The following is a 26552-nucleotide window of genomic DNA, read 5'->3' on the forward strand; positions in this document are numbered from 1 at the left end:
GAGAGGGAAAAAGGAGCGAGTCCCCTTTGAACCATGACCGACGTGGGAAAGGTTTCACCCGTTCACTCAATACTCTGACATTTGTGAGATTGGTTCAGTGATTATTTAGTCCTGGCACCATTTGCACCCAGCACTGGGTACCTACACAAGATTCAGTCTGGGTCCAGAGTAAAAATATCCCCAGATGCAAATAACACTGCGAAAAATTGAAACAAAGCACACAAATAGTTTCCCGCCACATTACTAACTTATATCATATTATTTGAGTTACTTTTCAAATCCTTTACTACTAAATTAGTGTCATGTGAACCTGTGTATTTCCCCATATATGTGTCTGTCTGCATGTGACAGCCTGTGTATTTTCACATGCATGTTATCTGTGTGCATGAGCGTGTCTTATGTATTTCTATGTGCATACCTATGTGTTTGTGCGAGCGTGTGCGCTGTGTATTTCCACATACATGTCTGTGTGAGTGCACCTATGTATTTCCACATACGTGCCTGTTTGTGTGTGTGTGCAACTGTGTATTTCCACACGTATCTGTGCGTGTGTGTGCCTGTGTGTTTTTACAGCACGTATATGTAAGTGGGTGTGAACTTCCTCATGTGTATCTGTCTGCCTGAATGTGTCTGCACGCCTGTGCCTTTCACCATGCATGCCTATGCCTGTGTGTGTGTTAAGTGCATGCATGTGTGGATGTACATGTGTGTGTGTGTGCGTGTGTCTTGGTCTGTGTGTCTGTATCATCACCACTACAGATGATTGAATTGAGTTGGGCGTAAATGGGGATTGGATTCCAGAGGCTTGAGAGAAAGTGATTACCCCCCACTCCAATGATAGTTATCAAAGTGAGGCTCCCATCACTGGCACACTATCTCTCCCACAGATCGGAATCACCTACCTTATCACCTTTTAATCCTTGAACACCCTTAAGGCCAGGCATTCCGGGAGGGCCCTACACAACACCAGAAAACAGACGGTTACAAGCCTTAAAGACAAGGAGTGTTATATACACACATTGACTACTCCCACATCACACACACACACACACACTGATGACCACTGTCCCCCCCCCCCACCCACTGACACAAACACACACACACACACACACACACACACACACACACACACACACACACACACACACACACACACACACACACACCTCCTGTCATCTCCTAATCCCAGTAGCTGCTCACATGATACTCATTGTCTGGATGGTGGGGAGAGAGAGGTTGCATTTCATTTCGTTTCTGTAGGTTTTATGGAACGTATAAACCCTCTTGGCTGTGGCTATCAGCAGTTACTGGGCTCACCCTCCATAGAAGTCTCCGCATCTCCTATGAGAATCAGACAATATTTGATGCAATTGTACAGGGTGTTACTGAGGCTATACCTGGAATATTGTGTGTAGTTTGGGTCACCTTATCTGAGGAAGGATGTTCTTGCTCTGGAGGGAATGCACAGAAGGTTTACCAGGCTGATTCCTGGGATGGCGGGACTGACGTATAAGGAGAGACTGAGTTGGCTGGCATTGTATTCACTGGAGTTTAGAAGAATGATGGGGGATCTCATTGAGACTTATAAAATTCTAACAGGATTAGAGAGGGTAGGTGCAGGGAGGATGTTTCCATTAGTGGGAGTGTCCAGAACCAGGGGTCACAGTCTGAGGATTTGAGGTAGACCATTTAGGACAGAGGTGAGGAGAAATTTCTTCATCCAAAGAGTGGAACTCACTATCTCATAAAGCAGTTGAGGCCAAAACATTGCATCATAGAATTAAAAAATCCCTACAGTGAAGAAGGAGACCATTTGGCCCATCGAGTCTGCACTGATCACAATCCTACCCAGACCCTATTACCCATAACCCCCACATATTTACCCTGCTAATCCCCCTGACACTAGGGTCAATTTATCATGGCCAATCAACCTAACCAGCACATCTTTGGACTGTGGGAGGAAACCGGAGCATCCAGATGAAACCCACGCAGACACGGGGAGAACATGCAGACTCCACACAGACACGAACCTGGGTCCCTGGCGCTGTGAGGCGGCAGTGCTAATCACTGTGCCACTGTGTCGCATGGTTTCAATAAGGGGTTAGACAAAGCATTTGGGGTGAAAGAGTTCGAAGAATATGGGGAATGGGGCAGAAGGTGGGATCAGGCTATTGAATTGGACGATCAGCCATGATCGTAATGAATGGTGGAGCAGGCTCAAAGGGCTGAATGGCCTCCTCCTGTTCCTATTTTCAATGTTTCTATAATATCTGTGAATCTATGCAAGAACAGGAGGCATTTTTCTCTGGGGCAGCTGGGAGTGTGTATTATCAGATTTAACAACCTCTAGGTAAAGACTCAAAACCTCAGCCCAGGCAGGGTTCCTGCTTACACAATGTGGAAGGGGCGTTCTCATTCCAACTGCATCCATCTCTAAAATTCAGAGTGGAAAAGGGAGGCCAGAAAACATAAAATTCAACATTGTAAATTAGAGGATTGGTTGTCAAATAGGAGGCAGAGAGTGGGGGTCAATGGGTGCTATTCGGATTGGCGGTTGGTGACTAGTGGGGTGCCCCAGGGGTCGGTGCTGGGGCCTCAGCTTTTTACCATTTATATAGATGATCTGGAGGAGGGAACCGAGTGCAGGGTGTCGAAATTTGCTGATGACACCAAAATTGGGGGAAAGGCAAATTGTGCGGAGGGTGTGGAGAGTCTGCAGAAGGATCTAGATAGGCTGGGCGAATGGGCCAGGAAATGGCAAATGGAATTTAATGTTGGCAAGTGTGAGGTGGTCCACTTTGGTAGGAAGAATGGTAGGAAGGACTATTACTTACGTGGCGAAAAACTGCAGCAGGCGACGGTGCAGAGGGACCTCGGGGTCCTTGTGCATGAGTCGCAAAAACCCAGCCTGCAGGTGCAGCAGGTGGTCAGGAAGGCGAATGGGATGCTGGCCTTCATAGCGAGGGGGATTGAATATAAAAGTAGGGAGGTCTTGCTGCAGCTGTATAGGGCATTGGTGAGGCCTCAGCTGGAGTACTGTGTGCAGTTTTGGGCGCCACACCTGCGCAAGGATATTTTGGCCTTGGAGGGAGTGCAGAGGAGGTTTACTAGGCTGATACCGGAGTTGAGGGGGTTGAGCTATGAGGAGAGGCTGAATAAACTGGGCTTGTACTCGTTAGAGTTTAGAAGAATGAGAGGAGATCTCATTGAGACGTATAAGATGATGAATGGGATGGATAGGATAGAGGTGGAGAGACTCTTCCCGCTCAAAAAAGACAGTAGAACTAGGGGGCACAGCCTCAAGATAAAGGGGGGGCGGTTTAGAACGGAGTTGAGGAGGAACTTCTTCACTCAAAGGGTGGTGAATCTCTGGAATTCTCTGCCCGTTGAAGTGGTGGAGGCTACCTCGCTAAATATTTTTAAGAAGCGGGTTGATGGGTTTTTGATAAGCGAGGGGATTAAGGGTTATGGGGAAAGGGCGGGAAAGTGGAACTGAGCTCGACAGATCAGCCATGATCTTATTGAATGGCGGGGCAGGCGCGAAGGGCCAGATGGCCTACTCCTGCTCCTATTTCTTATGTTCTTATGTTCTTATGAAAGAAAAATAAAAGACCAGATGGAAAGACTGGCAACAGGAAGAAAGGAAAAATCAGTTTGTTGAAGAGAATCATAGAGTCCCTACAGTGCAGAAGGGGGCCATTCGGCCCATTGAGTCTGCACCGAATCTCCAACAGAGCATCTTACCCAGGCCCTGTCCCATAACCCAACATATTTACCCCACTAAGCCATCTTGCATGCACATTTTGGGTCACTGAGGGAGAATTTAGCATTTAATTTGAGTTGATTTATTGTCATAGGTATTAGGATACAGTGAAAAGTATAGTTTCTTGCGCGCTGTACGGACAAAGCACACCGTTCATAGAGAAGGAAAGGAGAGAGTGCAGAATGTAGTGGTACAGTCATAGCTAGGGTGTAGAAAAAGATCAACTTAATGCGAGGAAGGTCCATTCAAATAGCAGCAGGGAAGAAGCTGTTCTTGAGTCAGTTGATAAGTGACCTCAAGCATTTGTATCTTTTTCCCGAAGGAAGAAGGTGGAACGGAGAATGTCCGGGGTGCGTGGGGTCCTTAATTATGCTGACTGCTTTGCAGTGGGAAGTGTAGACAGAGTCAATGGATGGGAGGCTAATTTGTGTGATGGATTGGGCTACATTTGCGAAATTTTGTAGCTTTTTGTAGTCTTGGGCAGAGCAGGAACCATATCAACTAGAAAGAATGCTTTCTATGGTACACAGCCAATCCATCTAACCTGAATAGCTTTGGACACTAAAGGGTAACTTAGCATGGCCAATCCATCTAACCTGAATAGCTTTGGACACTAAAGGGTAACTTAGCATGGCCAATCCACCTAACCTGAATAGCTTTGGAGAGTGGGAGGAAACTCACTCAGACACAGCAAGAACTAGCAGACTCCACACAGACAGTGACCCAAGGCCGGAATTGAACCTGTGTCCCTGGTGCTCTGAGGCAGCAAGTGCTGAACTTGAAACCTGAAAGGGTAAGCAGAGGCAGTAACTTTCATCGGGGATTGAGATAAATATTTGGAGAAAAGAGTGAAGAAGAGGGACTAATCAAATAGCTCTTTCAGAAGAGCTGGCAGACACATGATGGGCGGAATGGCTGCCTCTTGCTCTGTAGGATTCCAGGATGCTAAAAATCATTGTGAGGCTCGAATAGATAACTGCGTGTGCCTCAGGTAAAATGAGTTCTGGTTATAAAATCGTATTTAAATTGCCGCTGTGGAGTTAATACTCCGAGAAATACATCCTGCAGTTGAGTAGATTACCTTTGCTGCAGCTTTGGTGCATTGTCACAGCTCATGAGTTGAAATTGAATCAAAGCGTGTGCCCAGAAAGGGAAGAGACTCTCAAACACACCAGGTGAGCAGGGGGCAGAGCCTCCAGTCTCAGACTAAACTGACTGCATCACTAACACCCTGCTTCATAAAATCATCAAAAAGGACGTTAGCCTTCATGCCCAGAGATGTGGGAACACTAAGGGCAGGAAGAAATGAAGATGGGTTTCTTCAGCCAGAGAGTGGTGAAGCTGTGAAACTCTTTGGTGCGAAGTTTGTGGAGGCCAGGTCACTGAGTGTCTTTAAGACAGAGATAGATAGGTTCTTGATTAATAAAGGGATCAGGGGTTATGGGGAAAAGGCAGGAGAATGGGGGATGAGAATCATATCAGCCATGATTAAATGCCAGAGCAGACCTGATGGACTGAGTGGCCTAATTCTGCTCCTATGTCTTATGGTAAGTTCAGCTGCTACCACACAACGCTCGAGTAGACAGGGCACAGCGGACAGTGGTTAGCACTGCTGCCTCAAAGCGCCCAGGGTCCCAGGTTCGATTCCCAGCTCAGGTCTAGACTATTAATCATGTTCGAATCCAGCAAAGGCAGATGGTGGAATTTGAATTCAATAAAAAAAATCTGGGATTAAGAATCTACCGATGACCATGAAAACCATTGTTGGAAAAACCCATCTGGTTCACTAATGTCCTTTCGGGAAGGAATTCTGCCATCCTTACCTGGTCTGGCCTACATGTGACCTACAGTAATATGCTTGACTGAGTCTTAACTGCCCTTGGGGATGGACAATTAAGGCCCAGCCAGTGACGCCCATGTCCCACCAATGAAGAAAGAAGATCTGTCCTGGACCCCCCATGTTGACACTATCGTTAAGGAAGCCCACCAATGCCTCTGCTTTCTTAGAAGACTAAGGGAATTTGGCATGTCCACAATGAACCTCACCAACTTGATACACCATAGAAAGTATTCTTTCTGGTTGTATCTCAGCTTGGTATTGCTCCTGCTCTGCCCAAGACTGAAAGGAACTACAAAAGGTCATGAATGTAACCCAATCCATCACGCAAACCAACCTCCCATCCATTGACTCAGCCTACACTTGCCACTGCCTCAGCAAAGCAGCCAGCATAATCAAGGATCCCATGTACTCCAGGCATACTCTTTTCCATCTTATTGCATTGGGAAAAAGACACAAAACTCTGAGATCACGTACCAACCGACTCAAGAACAGTTTTTTTCTTGCTGCCATAGACTTCTGAATGGACCTACCTTGATCTTTCTCTAACACTACCCTCTTGTCTCTGCTAGGTACTCTATGAATGATATGTTTTATCGGTCTAGCGCACAAGAAACAATACTTTTCACTGTATGCTAATACATGTGACAATAATAAACCAAATTAGCAAATTTGCATGTTCTCCCTGTGTCTGCCCAAAGATGTGCAGGTTGAGTGCATTGGCCATGCTAAATTGCCCCTTAGTGTCCCAAGATGCACAGGTTAGGTTAATTGGCCATGCTAAATTGCCCCTTAGTGTCCCAGGATGCACAGGTTAGGTGGATTGGCCATGCTAAATTGCCCCTAGTGTGCCAAGGTGTGCACGTTGGGTCGATTGGCCATGCTAAACGTGCAGGGTTATGGGATGGAATGGGGAGGGGAAAGAGCCTGAATAAGATACTCTGTCAGGTAGGCTCAATCGACCGAATGACCTCCTCCTGCAAAAAATAAGAAACAGCAGCAGATAGTAATTAAGTGTGAGATTGATAGATTGTTGCACGTCTAGACTATAAAAGGACATTGAGCCAAAGCAGATAGATAGAGTTAAGGTACAGATCAGGCACGGTAACACTGAGTGGCAGAACGGGCTTGAGGGAAGGGTCCTCTCTTACCATCGGGCCTGGGGGTCCAGACTGGCCGGGTGGTCCGGGAAGCCCTTGTTCTCCCTGTTTTAGAAGGAAAGACATTGTCAGGTATTATTCATTGATCCGGTTCATAACGAATTAACACTGATAGAATTGTCTTCGCAGTGTTTACTTACAGCAGGGCCAGGTATCCCACGGAGGCCTTCAGGTCCAGCATTGCCTGGTGATCCTTGGGGACCCACAGGCCCAGTCCTGCCTGGTGGACCCTCTCGTCCAGGGGAACCCTAGGTGATGCATTGAATCATCCAGTAAGTATATAGGGTGTAAGGCATGTAGCTAACAAGACAATTATGTTCAGATAACATCGCATGATTCAGTTAAGAACCTTTATTCTGAAATCAATGGAAAAGAACCTTCCAAACCTTCTGTGACCTCTACCACCTCAAAAGACAAGGGTAGGAGACACATGGGAAAACCTCCCCCTGCAAAGTTCCTCACCACATCCACAAACATTCACTCCCTCCACCACCGACACACGGTGGTAGCAGTGTTGTACCATCTACAAGATGCACTGGAGCACCTCACCAAGGCTCCTTCACCAACACCCTTCCAAACCTGCAACCTCTACCACCCAGAAGGACAAGGGCAGCAGACACACGGGAACACCACCCCCCTGCAAAGCTGCCCCTCCAAGCCACTCGCCATCCTGACTTGGAAAAATATCGGCCGTTCCTTGACTGTGGCTGGGTCCTGGAATTCCCTCCTTAACAGCACTGTGGGTGTACCTACACCATGTGGACTGCAGCGGCTCAAAAAGGCGGCGGCTCCCCCACCGCCTTCTCAAGGGGGATTTAGGGATGAGCAATAAACGCTGGCCTAGCCAGCAACGCCCGCATCTCGAGAATAATTCTTTTTTTTCCAAAAGCATCAAGCATTGTGCAAATGTCTCTTGAAATAAATGACATTTTAAATGCAGAATTACAGACAATCTGTCATTTTCCCCCAGAGACCCAGCTGAGTGGAAAATCCAAAATTGGTTTTAGCAGCTTTTGTCAGTGCTTGCAATTCACTCTGAACCACATTAGAATTTTATTTCTGGTGTTCACAGGCATGCAGGGAATCTTAACCAAGGAATTGCAAATGATTTTTAAAAAAAAACTTCTTCCAACTTTGTGACTCCATGTGATTTCTGTCAGGGGGATGAGAGAGAGATTTTTAATTAAGCTGAACTTTCCACTACATCCCATTGGATAGAATCCCAGTATTCCAAACTCCTTCGCATATATCCCACCACGGCCTGGTGGCACAATGGTTAGCACCGCTGCTTCACAGCGCCAGGGACCTGGGTGCGATTCCCGGCTTGGGTCACCAGCTGCGCGTCCTCCCCGTGTCTGCGTGGGTTTCCTCCGGGTGCTCCGGTTTCCTCCCACGGTCCGAAAGACGTGCTGGTTAGGTTTGCATTGGCCGTGCTAAATTCTCTCTGACTGTACCCGAATAGACGCCAGAGCGTGGTGTCAGAGGAGGGTAAATATGTGCAAGGTTACAGGGATAGTACAGTCCCTGGGTGGGATTGTTGTCGGTGCAGGCTTGATGGGCCAAACAGCCTCCTTCTGCACTGTAGATTCTTTGACTCTGTAAAATGAGAGACGGGAATAGAGTGCGTTCACCTGTATCACCATCCCCAAGTGAGATAGCCCACCCAGGCTCACTATCAGAGTGTACGGGTGAGACAGAGTATACCTGCCAGCACTCACAGTGTCTCCCCCTGATGGGGTGAAACATTCGAACAAAATTCTGCAAAACTGTTTCCTCATGGAGTCATTTTTTTAACCAGCCACAAAATAAAGGTCATACCTTTGAACCCTTGAGTCCCTCTCGACCCTCTGGCCCCGCAGGTCCGTGTGGTCCCTGAAAGAGAGCAGCCTGGTGTGAGATCAGCGAGCTTCCAATGTGACTGAAATGACTCAGAAGCGTCGGGCCCAAGTCAGCTTGTTGGGGATGGGGGGGGCGGGGGCGGGGGCGTGGAGGCTGGGGGTGGCTTCGCATCGTGACATGTGCCGTCATCGCAAACCCCAGTGCGTCCCGCCAACAAGTGGAATGCGATTCATCACAGCACACGCCACTCTTTCACCAGCCGCGCATTCAAAAGGGTAATCTGCTGTCAGCTTGATGCATTAGCATAAGGCCATAAGACATAAGAACATAAGAAATAGGAGCAGGAGTAGGCCATCCAGCCCTTCGAGCCTGCCCCGCCATTCAATAAGATCATGGCTGATCTGTCGCTGCTCAGTTCCACATTCCCGCCCTCTCCCCATAACCCTTAATCCCCTCTCTTATCAAAAACCCATCAACCCGCGTCTTAAATATATTTAGCGAGGCAGCCTCCACCACTTCAACGGGCAGAGAATTCCAGAGATTCACCACCCTTTGAGTGAAGAAGTTCCTCCTCAACTCCGTTCTAAACCGCCCCCCTTTTATCTTGAGGCTGTGCCCCCTAGTCCTACTGTCTTTTTTGAGCGGGAAGAGTCTTTCCACCTCTATCCTATCCATCCCATTCATCATCTTATATGTCTCAATGAGGTCTCCTCTCATTCTTCTAAACTCTAACGAGTACAAGCCCAGTTTATTCAGCCTCTCCTCATAGCTCAACCCCCTCAACTCCGGCATCAGCCTAGTAAACCTCCTCTGCACTCCCTCCAAGGCCAAAATATCTTTGTGCAGGTGCGGCGCCCAAAAATGCACACAGTACTCCAGTTTCGGCAGTATTAGGCCACTCGGCCCATCAAGTCTGGTTCACCATTCGATCATGGCTGATATTTTTCCCCTCCCCATTCTCCTGCCTTTTCCCCATAACCCCTGATCCCCTTATTAATCAGGAACCTATCTATCTCAGTGACCCGGCCTCCACAGCCTTCTGCGGCAAAGAGATCCCCAGATTCACCGCTCTCCGGCTAAAGAAATTCCTCCTCATCTCTGTTTTAAAGGATCGTTCCTTTAGCCTGAGGTTTTGTCCTCTGGTTCCAGTTTTTCCTAACTGTGTGGGGATACAGGGATAGGGCGGGGGAGAGGGCCTGGGTAAGTTGCTCTGTTAGAGTCTGCAGACTCAAAGGGCCGATTAGCCTCCTTCTGCACTGCCAGGGTTGACTGATTCTACATGATCAGCGGAGTGCTGCTTTGTGTCCTTGCTGACATCACGCAACCTGGTCATTGCTACAACGTGGGATCGGACTCCCCATTCCAACACCCCAGCGAGCACTCCATTGGCAGCCAAGGCTTTGAGACTGAGGAGGAATGTCTTCACTCAGAAGGCGCTGGATCTTTGCAATTCTCAAACCCAGAAGCTTGCGGATGCTCAATCATAGACAAGACACAGATCGATAAATTACATTATAATTCAGTGGACAGTGTGGAAAAATGACATTGAGGTGAAAGATCAGCCATGATCTTGAATGGTGGAGCAGGCTTGATGGGCTGAATGGCCTAACTCTTGCTCCGGTTCCCTATGGGTCTCCCCAGGCGATATAGAAATGCCCGTCCTCTTGTCTCGTTCACCGGTACTTACTCTCTTTCCAGGGGGTCCAGGGGGTCCTGGTTCACCTGATGCTCCACGGGGACCCTGAGAAACACAACAGAAGAATGTTAAATAGATCCTTCCTCCCAGCCAGCTTCGAGAACATACATCCAGCTGGATGGGGCAGGGAGCTGGTCGCCAGCACTTCCATTCCAGCATTACTAACAGTTGCTGCTTGATTGGGAGATGGATAGAGAGAGGGCATCCTGGTTGGTGGGGTCTGTACATGGGGGCATCTGCTTCCCCTACATTATTACTAAAGTACTTTACTGGCATTAAAGTGCTTGGGCAGCATGGTGGTTAGGCAGCTCCAGGGAGCTGGCTTCAATTCTGCCCTGGGTGGCTGTGAGGAGTCTACATGTTCTCCCCATGTCTGCATGGGTTTCCTCCAAGTGTTCTGGTTTCCTTCCACACTTCAAAGATGCACAGATTAGGTGGATTGGCCATGCTAAATTGCCCCTTAGTGTCTAAAGATGTGCAGGTTAGATGGATTGGCCATGCTAAATTGCCCCTTAGTGTCTAAAGATGTGTAGGTTAGATGGATTGGCCATGCTAAATTGCCCCTTAGTGTCTAAAGATGTGTAGGTTAGATGGATTGGCCATGCTAAATTGCCCCTTAGTGTCTAAAGATGTGTAGGTTAGATGGATTGGCCATGCTAAATTGCCCCTTAGTGTCTAAAGATGTACAGGTTTAGGTGGATTGGCCATCCCTTTGTATCCTAAAACGTGCAGCCATGGGGTAGAGTGGGGTAGTGGGCTGGATGAGACGCTCTGTTGGAGAGTCGGTGCAGTCTCGATGGGCCAAGTGGCCTCCTCCTGCCCTGTAGGGATTCTAGGAGAAGCCCTGAATCCCTGAAAAAACTTTAAATAAATGAAAAACTCTCTCCTCATAACAACACAAATTGAAGCAAGAATTAATAACAGATGTGCTGTTTGCATGAGACAAATTGGGAGTTTCGTAGAAGATAGTGGAGAATTAAAAAGGGACAGAACACGTCAGTTAAACACCAGGAAGATGAGTGACTATTTGGTTGGGATACTGAGTCAGGACTGCAGGAGAATGAGATTCTTTTTAATGAACTTTGGGTTCAGATAGAAGCGGACGATATATCCATGGACCTACTCTTTTCGCTGTCTCTGTCACACAACAGTTTGAAGGAAAAGAAAAGTGCTTCATAAGTGGCTAATTATAAAGCTTAAAAACCTCACAACGTGGCGGCACAGTGGTTAGCACTACTGCCTCACACTTCCAGGGATCCCAGTTCGATTCCCAGCTTGGGTCACTGTGCGGAGTCTGCATGCTCTCCCCATGTCTGCATGGGACTAGTTCAGTTCAGGAAAGTGGGTTGGCATGAACGAGTTGGGCCAAAGGGTCTATCTCCATGCTGTATATCTCTTTGACTCTAAAAAACTCCTCGCAAGACAATTGCTTGGCTAGTTTGAAGGCTGCATAGTTTGATTAGACTGTGAAAAACCTACCGGTTGGCCAGGATCTCCGAGACTACCTTTCTCACCAATGCCACCATCAGTACCCTAAGATAAAACAAAAACAAAATCAGAATACATTTGGTTGTCATAGCAACTATAAATTAAGGTACTTGGAGAAACAAACAGTGTCAGTGAGGTTCTTTGAAACACAGCGAGTGCTCCTGCAATGAGAGGTCAGCGAAGCAGATTCAATAACCATCTTCAAAAGGAGCTGAATCAATACTCGAGAGGCTACAGAGCTTTGGGGTAATGGCAGGGGACTGGGACCAATTGAGTGATGTACACAGGAATCGGCGTGTAGGCATTATGGGCTGAATGGCCCTCTGCCTGTGCTCTCTTGTTCCAATTCTAAGTGAGGCCTGCTGTGGTTTGTGAGGGAGGTGGGAAGTGAGAAATGAATGGCAACAGTGCTCACTAACTCATAGAGGGTGTATTGTTGGAGGATGGTGGGGGCTGGAGGTGGGTGTGTGAGGGGGGGTTATGTGCCACTTTAGATGTATCACTGGCTTGTGACCAGTGTCCCACGAAGCCTTGTGACTAGTGTCCCATGAAGACTTGTGAATAGTGACCCATGAGGCCTTGTACTAATGTCCCACAAGGCCTTGTACTAGTGTCCCATGAGGCCTTGTAACTAGTGTCCCACAAGGCCTTGTACTAGTGTCCCACAAGGCCTTGTACTAGTGTCCCATGAGGCCTTGTAACTAGTGTCCCACAAGGCCTTGTACTAGTGTCCCACAAGGCCTTGTACTAGTGTCCCACAAGGCCTTGTACTAGTGTCCCACGAGGCCTTGTGACTAGTGTCCCACGAGGCCTTGTGACTAGTGTCCCACGAGGCCTTGTGACTAGTGTCCCACGAGGCCTTGTGTCTAGCGCTCCACAAGGCCTTGTGACTAGTGTCCCACGAGGCCTTGTGGCCAGTGGCTTTATGGCCAGAATTATAGGAGACCGTGCTAAAGTTTAGTTTCTTACCGGAGTTCCTGGCTCACCGGAAGCTCCGGGATCTCCGGGAAAACCAGCTGGGCCCTGAGGACAGAAAGAGAGATAGAGGATGGCAGTGAGTGTTAGACAATTGTACCGAAAATAAGGCAAGAAATAAGAGTAGCAATGACCTTCGAATTTAGACTGATGTGTTATCGTTCCATAAAGCATGCATGAACGCAATGATTTACCATTACATTTGACACATACGGTGCATCCCTGTATAAAATCACACACTAACTATTCCTCCAAGTGATATTTGAACATAAACATCTACCCATTTCACAGTGAACCCTTTTACAGTCACACTTAATCCCCACTGTGTCCTGTTCATCCATAATACTGGCCTGCTTTTGACAAGCTGGAGATAATTTGATTAAAAAATCTCTTTGTTTATTCATGCACTCCCATGAGCTCAACTCTCCCCATCCCCTGTAATTGCACACCCCACAACCCCCAGCTCCACAACCCTCCGAGATCTCTAAGTTCACTCAAGTCCAGCCTCTGGAACCTCCCTGGTTTTAACCCATTCCCTTTGGGTGGCCATGCCTTCAGCTGCCAGAGCCCCAACATCTGGAATTCCCACGGTAAATCCCTCCATCTCTCATCATCCGACACCGCTCCTTACAACCAACTTCTTTGACTAACTTTTATCCTCCTGTCCTGTCCATCTCCTCAAAAGATATTGACTATCTAGCGTAGATCAGCTAGATAGTCAACATCTTTTCCCAAAGGTAGGGGAGTCTAAAACTAGAGGACGTAGGTTTAAGGTGAGAAGGGAGAGATACAAAAGGGTCCAGAGGGGCAATTTTTTCACACAAAGGGTGCTGAGTGTCTGGAATGAGCTGCCAGAGGTAGTATTAGAGGCTGGTAAAATTTTGTCTTTCAAAAAGCATTTAGACAGTTACATGGGTACGATGGGTATAGAGGGATATGGGCCAAATGCGGGCAATTGGAACTAGCTTAGGGGTTTTAAAAAAAGGGGGCAGCATGGACAAGTTGGGCTGAAGGGCCTGTTTCCATGCTGTAAAGCTCTATGACTCTGTGAGACCAGGTATCATTTTTGGTCAATAACACTCGTATGAGATACTTTGGATGGTTTGCTCCAATAACGGAGGGAGAATTTGGCACAGCCAATACATCCTAACCAGCACGTCTCTCGGACTGTGGGAGGAAACCAGAGCATCTGAAGGAAACCCACGCAGACATGGGGAGAACGTGCAGAAGGTGACTTGAGCCAGGAATTGAACCCGGGTCCTTGGTTTGTGAGGCATCAGGGCTAACCACTGTGCCACCATCGCACCAATGTTTTGCGTCTGGATGACCCTTCACCAGAGAGGTAGGAATGTTTTATGCGGCTAAAAACGGGGCAGAGTGGGTGTCAGGCGTATGAAAGGGAAGGTAAGGGGGAAGGTAATAGCCGTGAGAGATTAAAAAGGTGTAGCAGGGTAAATACCTGGGGGATAGGGCCTGGGCTCAAGGGGCCAAATGGCCTACTTCTGCTCTGATTAAAAATATTCCTCCTTATCTTTTTTTTATCCTTTCTGGGACATGGGTATCGCTGGCTGGGCCAGCATTTATTGCCCATCCCTAGTTGCCCGAGGGCAGTTGAGAGTCAACCACATTGCTGTGGCTTCTGGAGTCACATGTAGGCCAGACTGGGTAAGGACGGCAGATTTCCTTCCCTAAAGGACATTAGTGACCCAGATGGGTTTTTCCAACAATTGTTTCATGGTCATCTATAGATTCTTAATTCCTGACATGTAAATTAGAAGCAGGAGAAGGCCATTCGCTGCAGGATAAGGAGTTGTTAAGGACTGGGACCAAGGGGAGGCGATGGCCTAGTGGTATTAACGCTGGACTATTAACCCAGAAACTCATCCAATGTTCTGGGGACCTGGGTTCGAATCCTGCCACGGCAGATGGTGGAATTTGAATTCAATAAAATATGTTTGGGATGTTGGGGGGAGGAATCAGGATATTGAATTTGATGATTAGCCATGATCAAAATGAATGGTGGAGCAGGCTCGAAGAGCCAAAGACGTCATGGAATATAAGGCAAAAGGGAGTGACAATGGTTGTTGTAATAGGTTCAGAGTAGACATCAATAGCAGCAATAACGCATAATGCTGTTTGAAAGCAAAGACAGGAAACAATTAAGATACAGACTGGCACTTGACACAAAAAATCCAAATCAAAATGGAGGACAGGGTTCAGGGTCTGAAGCTGATGGGACTCACTGTTGAGGCCAGAAGGCTGTGTAGTATTGAGTGAACACACTCCATACTCCTTCCAGACCTCGGCAATGCACCCATGGTTTGCCCGGGACACAGGTACAGACGGTGGCCGATAAACTCACCACGCCGCCTTTGCTTCCATCTTCACCTGGAGGACCTTTGACCCCAGCTGGCCCCGCTGCGCCTGGAGGACCCGCATCACCTTTCTCACCAAGTTCACCCTTTGGACCCTTCGGAAAAAGAAAAAAAGTAGGTTTCATCTTCAGCATAGATTTCCAAATCATATTCTCGGATTTTTTGAAGTGTTACCTTTAATCAAAGCCTTTACAGCAGGGCTCTGATTAGAAAAACAATGCATCCATTATAGGATAATGTGGAGTTGCTGATGTTGGACAGCAAGAAGTCTCACAACGCCAGGTTTATTTGGTAGCACGAGCTTTCAGAGTGTTGTACTCGTGAGAGGAAACCCACATGGGGAAAAGGTGGGCTGCATGGTGGATCAGCGGTGAGCACTGCTGCCTCACAGCGCCAGAGACCGGGGTTCGATTCCCGGCTTGGGTCACTGTCTGTGTGGAGTTTGCACATTCTCCCCGTGTCTGTGTGGGTTTCCTCCGGGTGCTCTAGTTTCTCCCACAGTCCCAAGATGTGCAGGTTAGGTTGATTGGTAATGCTAAATTGACCCTAGTATTAGGGGATTAGCAGGGGAAACATGTGGGGTTAACAGAGATAGGGCCTGGGTGGGATTGTGGTCGGTGCAGACTCGATGGGTCAAATGGCCTCCTTCTGCACTGTAGGGATTCTACGAAGGTACAACTTCATTGCATCAGGGCTCACCTGATGAAGGAGTGAAAGCTAGTGATTCCAAATAAACCTGTTGATTATAGGAAGCATTGGGAAACAGGTTATTGAGTATCTGAGCACTCCTGATACTCTCACACCAATAGATGATACCCCAGAGGTCCCAGGATCAAGTCTCTGGCTTGATGGGCTGAATGGTCAATCATCTATTTGGATGCCTGGGTATGGAGGAGCTATGAGGAGAGATTGGATACACTTGGTTTGTTCTCACTGGAACGACAGAAGTTGAGGGGCGATCTGATAGAGGTTAACAAGATTATGGGGAGCATGGACAGAGTGGATAGTCAAAATCTTTTTCCCAGGGCGGAACAGTCAATTAGTAGGGGGTTTGGATTTAAGGTGCATGGGGAAAAGTTTCTCGAATGGATATCCATTGCTATGGGTCCTTTGGACCTGCGATGAGATTGTGTCTCAGACACTGACGGCTCTCTCGACCGGGAATACGAGTGTGTGTTGTCCGTGTCGTGTGCAGAATACTCACGGCGATGCCTGGCTCTCCAGGTGGGCCCGGGTCTCCGGCTTCTCCCCGCTCCCCCTGTCAGGAAGGTCAAGCACAGCGGTCACACAAGAGTCAAACTTCTCTGGACAGTAGCAGCACCTGACGTAACCCGTGGTGACAGAACTGACCCAACACAAAAGGTCGTGAATGTAGCCCAATCCATCACGTAAACCAGCCTCCCATCCCATATCTACACTTCCCGCTGCCTCAGCAAAGCAGCCAGTATAATTAAGGACCCCACGCACCCTGGACATTCTCTCTTCTACCTTCTTCTAACAGGAAAAAGATACAAAAATCTGAGGATACGTACCACTGAACAGCTTCTTCCCTGCTGCCATCGGACTTTTGAATGAACCTATCTCGTACTAAGTTGATTCTTTCTCTACATCCTAGCCATGATTGTACCACTACATTCTGCAGTCTCTCATCTCCTTCTCTATGAATGGTATGCTTTGTCTGTATAGCATGCAGGAAACAATACTTTTCATTGTATGTTAATACACGTGACAATAATAAATCAAATCAAATCTGATGAACATGAAGCATCCCTCAGGGATTGGCGCAGGTCAAAGGTCGTTTCCTCAGGCCCAGGACACAAGGCTGCAATCTGAGAGAACTTCCTGTGGAACTCCAAGCCTTCCTCCCTTTCCTCCTTCCCAGCGTTCCTGCACATCAAAGCTGTGGATTTCTCCCCGTGCGCATTAGCAAGTGGGAACACATGACCTCTTGAACCCAATCCACTGGCGCGCCCTCCATATGGTCTGCTTTTCCCCTTTCCTCAGATGAAAATTAATAATTGACCTAACGTGGAAGGAGACTCTAATCTCCTTTGCATTAGTTTTGATTAATTCATTCATGGGAAATGTGGTTGGATCTACAGATATTGTCACAGATCCACTGCAATGTGGTTGAACGCCTTCAGGGATGGGCAATAAACACTGGCCCAGCCAGTGATGACCATGTCCCATGAACAAATTGTCATGTGTGTGTACCTTTAAGAAAGGCTTTTTGTTAAAATCATATAGCTTATAGCTTCAGCGATGTAATAGGATGTGGAGCTAAGCTGCAGCAGTCAGGTGATCAGGCTCTCAGTTTTGCTTATGGCAGTCAGGTGATTTTTTTTCCCTTTGGGTTTCAGTGTCATTTTGGGGAGTGTGTGTTGGAAGCAGTTTAGCAGCAAGCTAAGGAGCAGTGTCTCTCTCCCCCTGTTCTCTTTGTTTGGTTCTGAAACTATTATCAGTTAGCTGAAGGACAAGCCTTTTGCCATTCTACCTTAAAGAAGCTGTGTTTTGGGAAACAGATTTGACTACAACCTCTTCTGGGTTTCTTCACAAGGGATTTTCAGAATCCAACCCAGGAGGCTGGATTCCTGTAACAAGGGGGCATTAACCTGTGCTGTATTGTGTTTATCTGGAGGGGTTTGTATATTGGATGTTGGCGTTGCTTGGAACACATTGGAGATATTCTTAAGAGTTATACATTATCTGGTTGTGTTTCTTGTTTGTAACTGTTAAAAGTTATTGCTAATTGTCTTACTGTACATGTCAACAATATTCTTAATTAAACTTTGTTTTTGATGAAAGCTCCTCGTGGGTCACTCTTGCAGTGAAATCTCTCATTCTCACCTTGGCCAAATTTAATGTAAAACGTTACGTGTCAGACAAGTTTCGTGGAACACCTTGAAGTATCCGACCTGACTTGTAATAATACAAAAAATAACCCACCCACACTCATCTCCCACTCTAACAGGTATTGTTCTGCCTGAATCGTATCCTGCTAATCCACACAGGTGCCTGTCCCTATTCTAGAACCATAAGGTGCCCGTGCAAATGGTCAGATATCAGGATTTCTGCACAGGCAAAAAAAAAACTACCCAAGCAAAACCAACCGGCTTACCTTTTCACCCACTGCCCCTGGGGAGCCGACTCCTCCGGTAAGACCTGGGGGCCCCTGTGAAGACACAAAAGGGAAGATGAATACCGAGTAATGGTTTGAGGTTGTTTTAGCGTACATCCTCAGCAGCGTCAGATAGCGGGTTCCTTAGAGAGTCGGATGATAGAGAAAGACAAGTACGTATCCAGTCACCGAGTTTGGGTCACTGGCTGTGCGGAGTCTGCACCTTCTCCCCGTGTCTGCGTGGGTTTCCCCCGGGTGCTCCGGTTTCCTCCCACAGCCTGAAAGACGTGCTGGTTAGGGTGCATTGATTGGGCTGTTATAAATTCTCCCCAGGCTGCAAAAGGTCCACCCACCCGAGACTGGGTAGGAGAGCCACTGGTGGCTTGGTCATGGTAGGCACCAGTGTATCGTTGTGAGGGGCTGTCACACAGTAAAGAACACACGAGGTTTCTATTCAAACAATCACTTAGTGCGGGTGGGATCCGAAATGTTAGTCACATCACACCATCAGTGTGTGGTATAATTGAAGTGTTCTCAGTGATCGGAATGGAAATAGAACGCCTTTGATATCCTGTTTCTGATTTACGGTGTGATTGCTTTTTCAGGCTTCAGATGATGGATTTGATAATGTACTATATCCGACTGAATACCAGAGAGTCTTGGACTGGACTCAGGGGAATACTGTTCCTGTCAGTTCTCATGAAGTGGGCATCTGCTGGCACTTAGCGCTCAACAACGCCTTCATTCCAATAATCATATGTTGGGGAAGAATGAGTTTTAAGCATGCCAGTTCCTCAAAGATGGATTGGCCATGCGAAATCGCCCCTTAGTGTCCAAACATATGCAGGTTAGGTGGATTGGCCATGGTAAATCGCCCCTTAGTGTCCAAAGGTGTGTAGGTTAGGTGGATTGGCCGTGCTAAATTGCCTATTAGTATCCAAAGATATGCAAGTTAGGTGGATTGGCCATGCTAAATTGCCCATTAGTGTCCAAAGATGCGCAGGTTAGGTGGATTGGCCATGGTAAATTGCCCCTTAGTGTCAGGGGGACTAGCTAGGGTAAATGTATGGGGTTAAGAGAACAGGACTAGGGTGGGATTGTGGTCGGTGCAGTCTCGATGGGCCAAATGGCCTCCTTTTGCATTGTAAGATTCTAAGATTCAACCAAGTTTATTTCCAAGATAGGAAAGTCACAGACTGTACCAGTGTCTCCTACCCGCAGTGTCCCAGCTACCTACATGGATGTTCCTTCGAGTTAACCAAGTGAAACAAGTTGAGGGGTAAATTGAAAAGACAGTCCCTGACACAGGGGTGGGAACTGGGCGGGCAAGGTCAGCAAATCTATGCCATCACCTAGGCATGCTGGCTTACCATTCTACCAGCACCAGCCTAAACCCAGGCTACTGTGAGGAAGACTGGGTTGCAGGGGGTGAGGTGGAGGGGTGGGGAGCTGGGCGCTGCCATTTGCCATGTGGTTGTGGTCACTATTAGCCCAGTGAAGGATTGGTGGCTGAGTGGTATTTCTCAGATCTCTCGAGGGACCACCCACGGCACCGTTAGCTGGAGAGAGAGACCAATGCCCCGCCTGGAGGGTGGCATGGAGGACGGTGCTACAGGAAGACTCCAAATCCCACCTCACTCCGCAACCCTCCCCCCACCCCTCCCCCTCCCAGCTCCCCGCCATCGACCCTTCATCATTCTCAATTCAGTGACCAGTGCCCACTGATTGGCCAATCAAGGTTAAATCGTTGCCAGGTGAATCTTCCGGACACAGTGTGGGGGTGGGCCAGGGTGTCGGGGAGGGTAGGGGCTGGCAGGGTGGGGGGGGTTAGGGGGGTAAGGGCTCTGGGATTAGGGGGTAAGGGCTGGGGAGGCTGGGTTTCAGGGAAGGGTAGGGGGTAAGGGGTTGTGGGGGGTGGAGGAGCTGGGTCCAGAACCCAACCTGAAAATTCATTCGAAAGCTGGGATGACACGAACTGCGGAGTTTGCCACACAGAATGTTCCCCTGTCACCTTCCTTGAATGCAACATAAATATACACGGATAATTGGTTTAAGCACTCTGCAGAAGCATCTGTTGTTTGCTGTTGCACCTCCCCCGCGCCTCAGAGACCTACAAAATCTATTGACTTAAACAAAGTAAATAATTATGCAAATAAGAGATTTCAAAAGAGCTGTTCTCCGTCTGTTAGTGTCCCCCGGCTGTGAGTAACTGGTAACGTGGCAAAACTACCTGAGCGCACACAAGGCGCTCGCACACGTACACACACTTGAACACACAAACACAAATGCTCACACAAATACACACGCTCACACACGCACGCTCGCACACAAACACACTCACACGCACGTACATGCTCACGGACGCGCATGCTCACACACGCACGCTCACACACGCAAACACACTTGCACATGCACGCACACATACACACAAACACTCGCGCACACAGACACTCACACACACGTGCACACTCACACACAAATACACTCGCACATGCATGCGCACAAACACTTGCACACATGCACACAAACACTTGCATGCACACACACTCAGACATGCACACCTCACGCTCACACACCTCACGCTCACACACGCACACACGCATTGAGGATTCACACTCAACAGGCTGGGGTCATTTTCTGTTACTTGGTTTTGTTTGTGGAGGCAGGATAGGGCTGCGTTCCTTTAGCATCTTTCGCCATCCCATTGTGCCTTCGCTCTAATTGACCACTGCTCAAGTGTTCCTATCAGGGATGCAGGAAGTGTAGTGGAGAATATGCCCCTGTCTATATCAATGGGAATGAAATAGAAATGGGCAAGAGCTTTAGGTTTCTAGGCGTCCAGATCACCAACAACCTGTCTTGGTCCCTCCACGCCGAGGCTATAGTTAAGAAAGCCCACCAATGTCCTCAGGAGGCTAAGGAAATTCGGCATGTCTGCTATCACTGTCACTAATTTTGACTGATGCACCATAGAAAGGACGGTGAATCTTTGTAACTCCCTGCCCGGAGGTCTGAGGAAACTTAGTTTTGAATATCTTCGATCAATACAATTCTTGATATTGAAGATATCAGAAGAATCTTGGATAGCGTGAGAATGTGGTGTTGAGTTAGAAGATCAGCCATGACTTTATTGAATGGCTCTCGGGGCCAAATGGCCTATTCCTGCTCCTATTTCCTAAGGATCACTGTGATACAGGAAACATGACAGCCAATTTGCACACAGCCAGCTCCTTCAAACAACAACAGTGATGGTGACCAGACTGTCAGTTTGAGGTGGAAGGTGGCTGAAAGATAAATATTGGCCAGGGCACTGATTTGATTTGATTTATTATTGTCACATGTACTAAGGTACATGTACACTAATACATGTGACAATAATAAATCAAATCAAAAGTCTGAGATCACGTACCAACCGACTCAAGCACACCCTTGCTATGACTGTAACGCTACATTCTGCACTCTCTCCTTTCCTTCTCTATGATCGGTATGCTTTGTCTGTGTAGCGTGCAAGAAACAATACATTGTATACTAACGCCTGTGACAATAAATCAAATCAAATTATTGTGGGCCAATACATTGACAATAATAAATCGAATCAAAAAATGTAGAGGACTGCAGTGTTGCAGATTTTGGCATTCTCCTGCATGTTTTACCTTGCAATCCAGTTAAAATATTGCTGAGCTAAACAGCAGAATCTCCCAGGCAGGAGATAATAGCAGAGGGACTCCCTCTGCAACTCAATCATCCAGCAATGTATAAGTTACGCTCAAAAGGAACAGTAAAATCACACAGCAGCTTTATAGTGTATAGAAACATAGAAAAACAATCAGCTCCGTGAATCTGCTCCGCCATTCAATTGGATCACAGACAATCCTTACCTGAACTTAATGATTGCATATCCATCACAGTGGCACAGTGGTCAGCACTGCTACCTCACAGCGCCAGGGATCTGGGTTCGATTCCTGGTTAGGATCAGTGTCTATGCAGAGTCTGCACATTCTCCCCATGTCTGCGTGCGTTTCCTCTGGTTTTCTCCCACAGTCCGAAAGACGTGGTGGTTAAACCTGCACATCTTTGGACTGTGGGAGGAAACAGGAGCGCCCACAGGAAACCTACGCAGACACGGGGAGAATGTGCAGACTTGGGGAGAATGTGCAGACTCTGCACAGACAGTGACCCAAGCCGGGAATCAAACCCGGCTCCCTGGAGCTGTGAGGAAGCAGTGCCAACCACTGTGCCACCCATAAATAGGTGGGATAGTTGGAAGTGCAGGCTCGGTGAACTGAATGGCTTCCTTCTGCACTGTAGGGATTCCGTGAATCTGTTTTTAATCAAGTTCCCCAGGCTCAAACATCTTCACGGTGACTGGGTAGGAGGGGTGGGGGGAGGGAGCAAAAGTGCTCCAGATCACATTCTGACTGAAACTGGATCATCTTCTTTGAGATCAAGGATCAGTCAGTAACATATTGAATGGCAGAGCAGGCTCGAAGGGCCAAATGGCCTCCTCCTGCTCTTAGTTTCTGTGTTTTCTTTTCCATCTTACATTTTCTGTGGAATTCCCCAGCTCCCTCTGTCTTCCTCAAACATTGGACCATGGAACACACCAGGTGAACCCAGCCCAAACCCTCAGTTGCCCGATACACTTCCATCTCCCCTTCCAAGCATGGCAATGTCCTGGCACGTTCACCTACTGTCTCCCTCCAAGAAAACATCTCTAAGAGATGGCGGGCACAGACTCTGAGACACACTTCAAGGAGGTTCCGGATGCCCCCCTCTCCAGTTGTGCCACACTTGGTCCAACTAAAGCTCGGAATGTATGAAGTGTTCCTTTGCCAAGTTGGTTGATGTGCACAACTCTCAAGAAGGGGGGGGTGGGCAGTGAAAATAGAATCAGAGAGAAGAGAAGAACTTACGGTGGCGCCATTAGCTCCTGGAGGACCTCTTGCCCCTGGGGAACCGGGCGGACCCTGCAGACAAGGACATGATGAGAGAAGCATTAAATGGTGTTCTGCGATAGGTGAGTTACTTTAGAAACCCATCCCCCCCACCACCTCCTGGCCCGCCCCAAGCCTTACTGCCAAGAATAATCAACCAACCATAGAAAGGACTGCCAAATTTGGTAGCTCAGGTAAGAATTCTGCAGCCTCCCTCCCCCCCGCCCCACCCCTCCACCCTGGGGTACCCTTGATTTTTGACCCTAATACCAAGGTTTAGCTGGTGGCGAGTGAGCAGGGGCCACATTTTAGGAATTGGTTCTCGGTCAGAACAACATGAGTTGTGGGCCGAAGGGCCTGTTCCTCTGCTGTAGGTTCTAATAACTGGACTGTCTCTCTCTCTCTCTCTCCATGCTGATTATTTTCCACCAAGTTGCAGAGTTCTCATGTTGACATCAACGTCAAACAGAACTGCCCCAAACTGATATAACTGGCTTTGCCGTTCTCCACGATACGCCTTGGCCTGATGTGCGTGTGGGGAAAGGGTGGGTTCTGATCTGGAACTTTCCGTCAAATCAGTTGACTTTGTTGACGCTATGCCGTTGCGTAGCGAGCTGCTTCCATTGGCGGGCGGCCACGAGGGATTTTCAGTTCACTCTTTCAGGGGATGTGGGCGTACAGGACAAGGCCAGTGTTCGATGTCCATCCCCTAACGGCTCTTCAGGAGTTGGTGGTGGGCCTCGTTGCAGTCCAGGCGGGAGGACTTTTCCGGAATGGTTTCTTACAGCTGACTGGTGAGGTAAGGACAGCAAATTTCCTTCTCTAAAGGGCACTTGTGAACCAGGTGGGTTGTTACCATCGACGACAGTTGTCATGGCCACCAACACTTTCGACCCCCCCCCAACCAGTTTAATAATTGGGTTTAAGTTCCACCAGTTGCCACAATGCGATTAGCCACTTAGATTACCCAGCTCTGTAATACTCCCACAGCACCACTGTCTATCCATGAGTCCAGTGTTAAGAGTCCACTTACCATTGGCCCAACACCTCCACTCTCTCCTTTATCACCCGGAGGCCCAGGAAGTCCCTGTATGAGACAAAGATAGATCAGCACCCTCAGGAGTCAAAGAGTCACCTTGATTTATCCATTCTTTTCCCCGGTTTAATCACGAGCTTGTCACAGATACTGTATTAAGTTCATCTTTCCCTACACCCTAGTAATGGCTATAACATTACCTTCTGCATCCTCTCTTTCTCCTCTGTGTATAGAATCCCTACAGGGCAGAAGACCACCATTTAGCCTATTAAGTCTGCACCGATGGGCGGCACAGTGGCGCACTGGTTAGCACCGCTGCTTCACGGTGCCAGGGACCCCGGTTCGATTCCCAGCTTGGGTCACGTTCTCTGCGTGGGATTCCTCCCACAGTGCAAAGATGCGCAGCGTGGATTCGCCATGTTAAATTTCCTCTAAGAGTCAGGGAAATGAGTATAGTATGGGATAGGGCCTGGATGGGATTGTGCAGTCCTGATGGGCTCAATGGCCTCTTTCTGCACTGCATGAATTCTATGATTATGTGATTCCAGACCCTATCCCCATGTACATACCCTGCTAATACCCCCCCATGACACTAGGGGGAAATTTAGTATGGCCAATCCAGCTAAACTGCACATCTTTGGAGTTTGGGAAGAAACTGGGGCACCCGGAGGAAACCCACGCAGACATGGGGAAGATGTGCAGCCAGTGACCCAAGCCGGGAATCGGACCCGGGTCCCTGGCGCAGTGCTAACCACTGTGCCACCGTGCCGCCCCGGATCAAATCAGTCAAGACGATTGTTGTAAACTCAATGGGCAAAAAACTATCTGACTGCAGCAGCATGTGGGGCCCTCTGATATTCATCAAACGCCAGACGGGTAAATACCGACTGTTACATCAGCAAAAATCACATTCTGAGGACGGCTTCCCGCTGTGACCTGGGCCTTCTGCTGTTTCCTCATTCCACACCGGAAACCTGAATTCACTGTCAACTGCTATAAGCTGTGAGGATAGATCAAAAATACTGCCCGACAAACGCAGTTATTTCGAGCCCCTAACTGGAACAGACGTTCAAAACCAAACACAGTTAGTGGTGGCTTCAGCTACCAGTTGCGGCCAGCTACCTTGTTATAGATTCACAGAGGTTTCCAGCATGGAAACAGGCCCTTCGGCCCAACCTGTCCTGTTTTTTTAAACCCCTACGCTAGTCCCAATTGTCCACCCATATCCCTCTATACCCATCTTACCCATGTAACTGTCTAACTGCTTTTTAAAAGACAAAACTGTACCCGCCTCGACTACTACCCTCTGGCAGCTTGTTCCAGACACTCACCATCTCTGTGTGAACAAATTGCCCCTCTGGACCCTTCTGTATCTCTCCCCTCTCACCTTAAACCTATGCCCTCTGGTTTTAGACTCCCCTACCTTTGGGAAAAAATATTGACTGTCTAGCTGATCTGTGCCCCTCGTTATTTTATAGACCTCCGTAAGATCACCCCTCAGCTTCTGACAGTCCAGGGAAAAAGGTCCCAGTCTATCCAGCCTCTCCTTATAACTCAAACCATCAAGTCCCGGTAGCATCCCAGTAAATCTTTTCTGCACTCTTTCTAGTTTAATAATATCCTTGTTCATGAAGAGAGTCATTCTCTCTACTCAATGCCATATTACACCCTCTGAGGAATAGGTCAGAGGTGACACTAGGACCTTTCACCTTTCGGCACTGAAGGGTCGTACTTCTTCCCAAGCCATTAACTGAAGCCAGTGAAAATCTTTCATTCCTTCCCTTTGGTTTCCCTGATCGATGGCAAAGCCCCAACTGGGAGGCTGCTTAGTGTTGGATGACAGACAGGGAACGTGGCCCTCAGATTTACGACTGTTGGAGGCGGAGGGGGGCTGGGGAGATGGGGGTCATTATCGTAGGGTCATTTCAATCAACGTTTCCTCATGTCCATGTCAGCCCAGGAAGTTAGCCTGCTCAGGCTCCCATTCAGCCATTGGCTAAAACTTCTCTAGAGAGAGAAAAACAGAGAGTGAGAGAATGGGAGAAACAGAGAGAGAGAAGAGAAACTGAGAATGCAAGAGGAGAGAAAGAGACAAACTAAGAGAGAGAGAAAGAGAGAACGAGAAAGAGAGGGAGAGAGGAAGAAAGAGAGAGAGGAAGAAAGAGAGAGAAAGAGAGAGAAAGAGAGAGAGGGAGGAATAAAGAGAGAGAGAGAAAGAGAGAGACAGAGAGAAAGAGAGAGAGAACGAGAGAGAGAACGAGGGAGAGAACGAGGGAGAGAACGAGGGAGAGAACGAGGGAGAGAACGAGGGAGAGAACGAGGGAGAGAACG

The 26552-nt window shown here is 48.0% G+C and overlaps 1 protein-coding gene across 1 annotated transcript in view; it reads right to left on the reverse strand.

Moving 5' to 3' along the window:
* The window catches only part of LOC145361085 (uncharacterized), a 266002-nt gene that overhangs the window by 11616 nt on the left and 227834 nt on the right, over positions 1-26552 (reverse strand). The window contains exons 47-58 of the mRNA XM_080216669.1: positions 24219-24272; positions 23165-23218; positions 18252-18305; positions 16338-16391; positions 15121-15228; positions 12753-12806; positions 11775-11828; positions 10287-10340; positions 8579-8632; positions 6901-7008; positions 6752-6805; positions 903-956 (exon numbers count right to left, since the gene is read on the reverse strand). Of these exons, the coding sequence (XP_080072795.1) occupies positions 903-956; positions 6752-6805; positions 6901-7008; positions 8579-8632; positions 10287-10340; positions 11775-11828; positions 12753-12806; positions 15121-15228; positions 16338-16391; positions 18252-18305; positions 23165-23218; positions 24219-24272 (756 nt within the window). The remainder of the gene's footprint in view (positions 1-902; positions 957-6751; positions 6806-6900; positions 7009-8578; positions 8633-10286; positions 10341-11774; positions 11829-12752; positions 12807-15120; positions 15229-16337; positions 16392-18251; positions 18306-23164; positions 23219-24218; positions 24273-26552) is intronic.

Source organism: Carcharhinus amblyrhynchos, chromosome 33 (genome assembly GCF_965287045.1).
Source record: "Carcharhinus amblyrhynchos chromosome 33, sCarAmb.v2.hapA, whole genome shotgun sequence".
Lineage (NCBI taxonomy): Eukaryota > Metazoa > Chordata > Chondrichthyes > Carcharhiniformes > Carcharhinidae > Carcharhinus > Carcharhinus amblyrhynchos.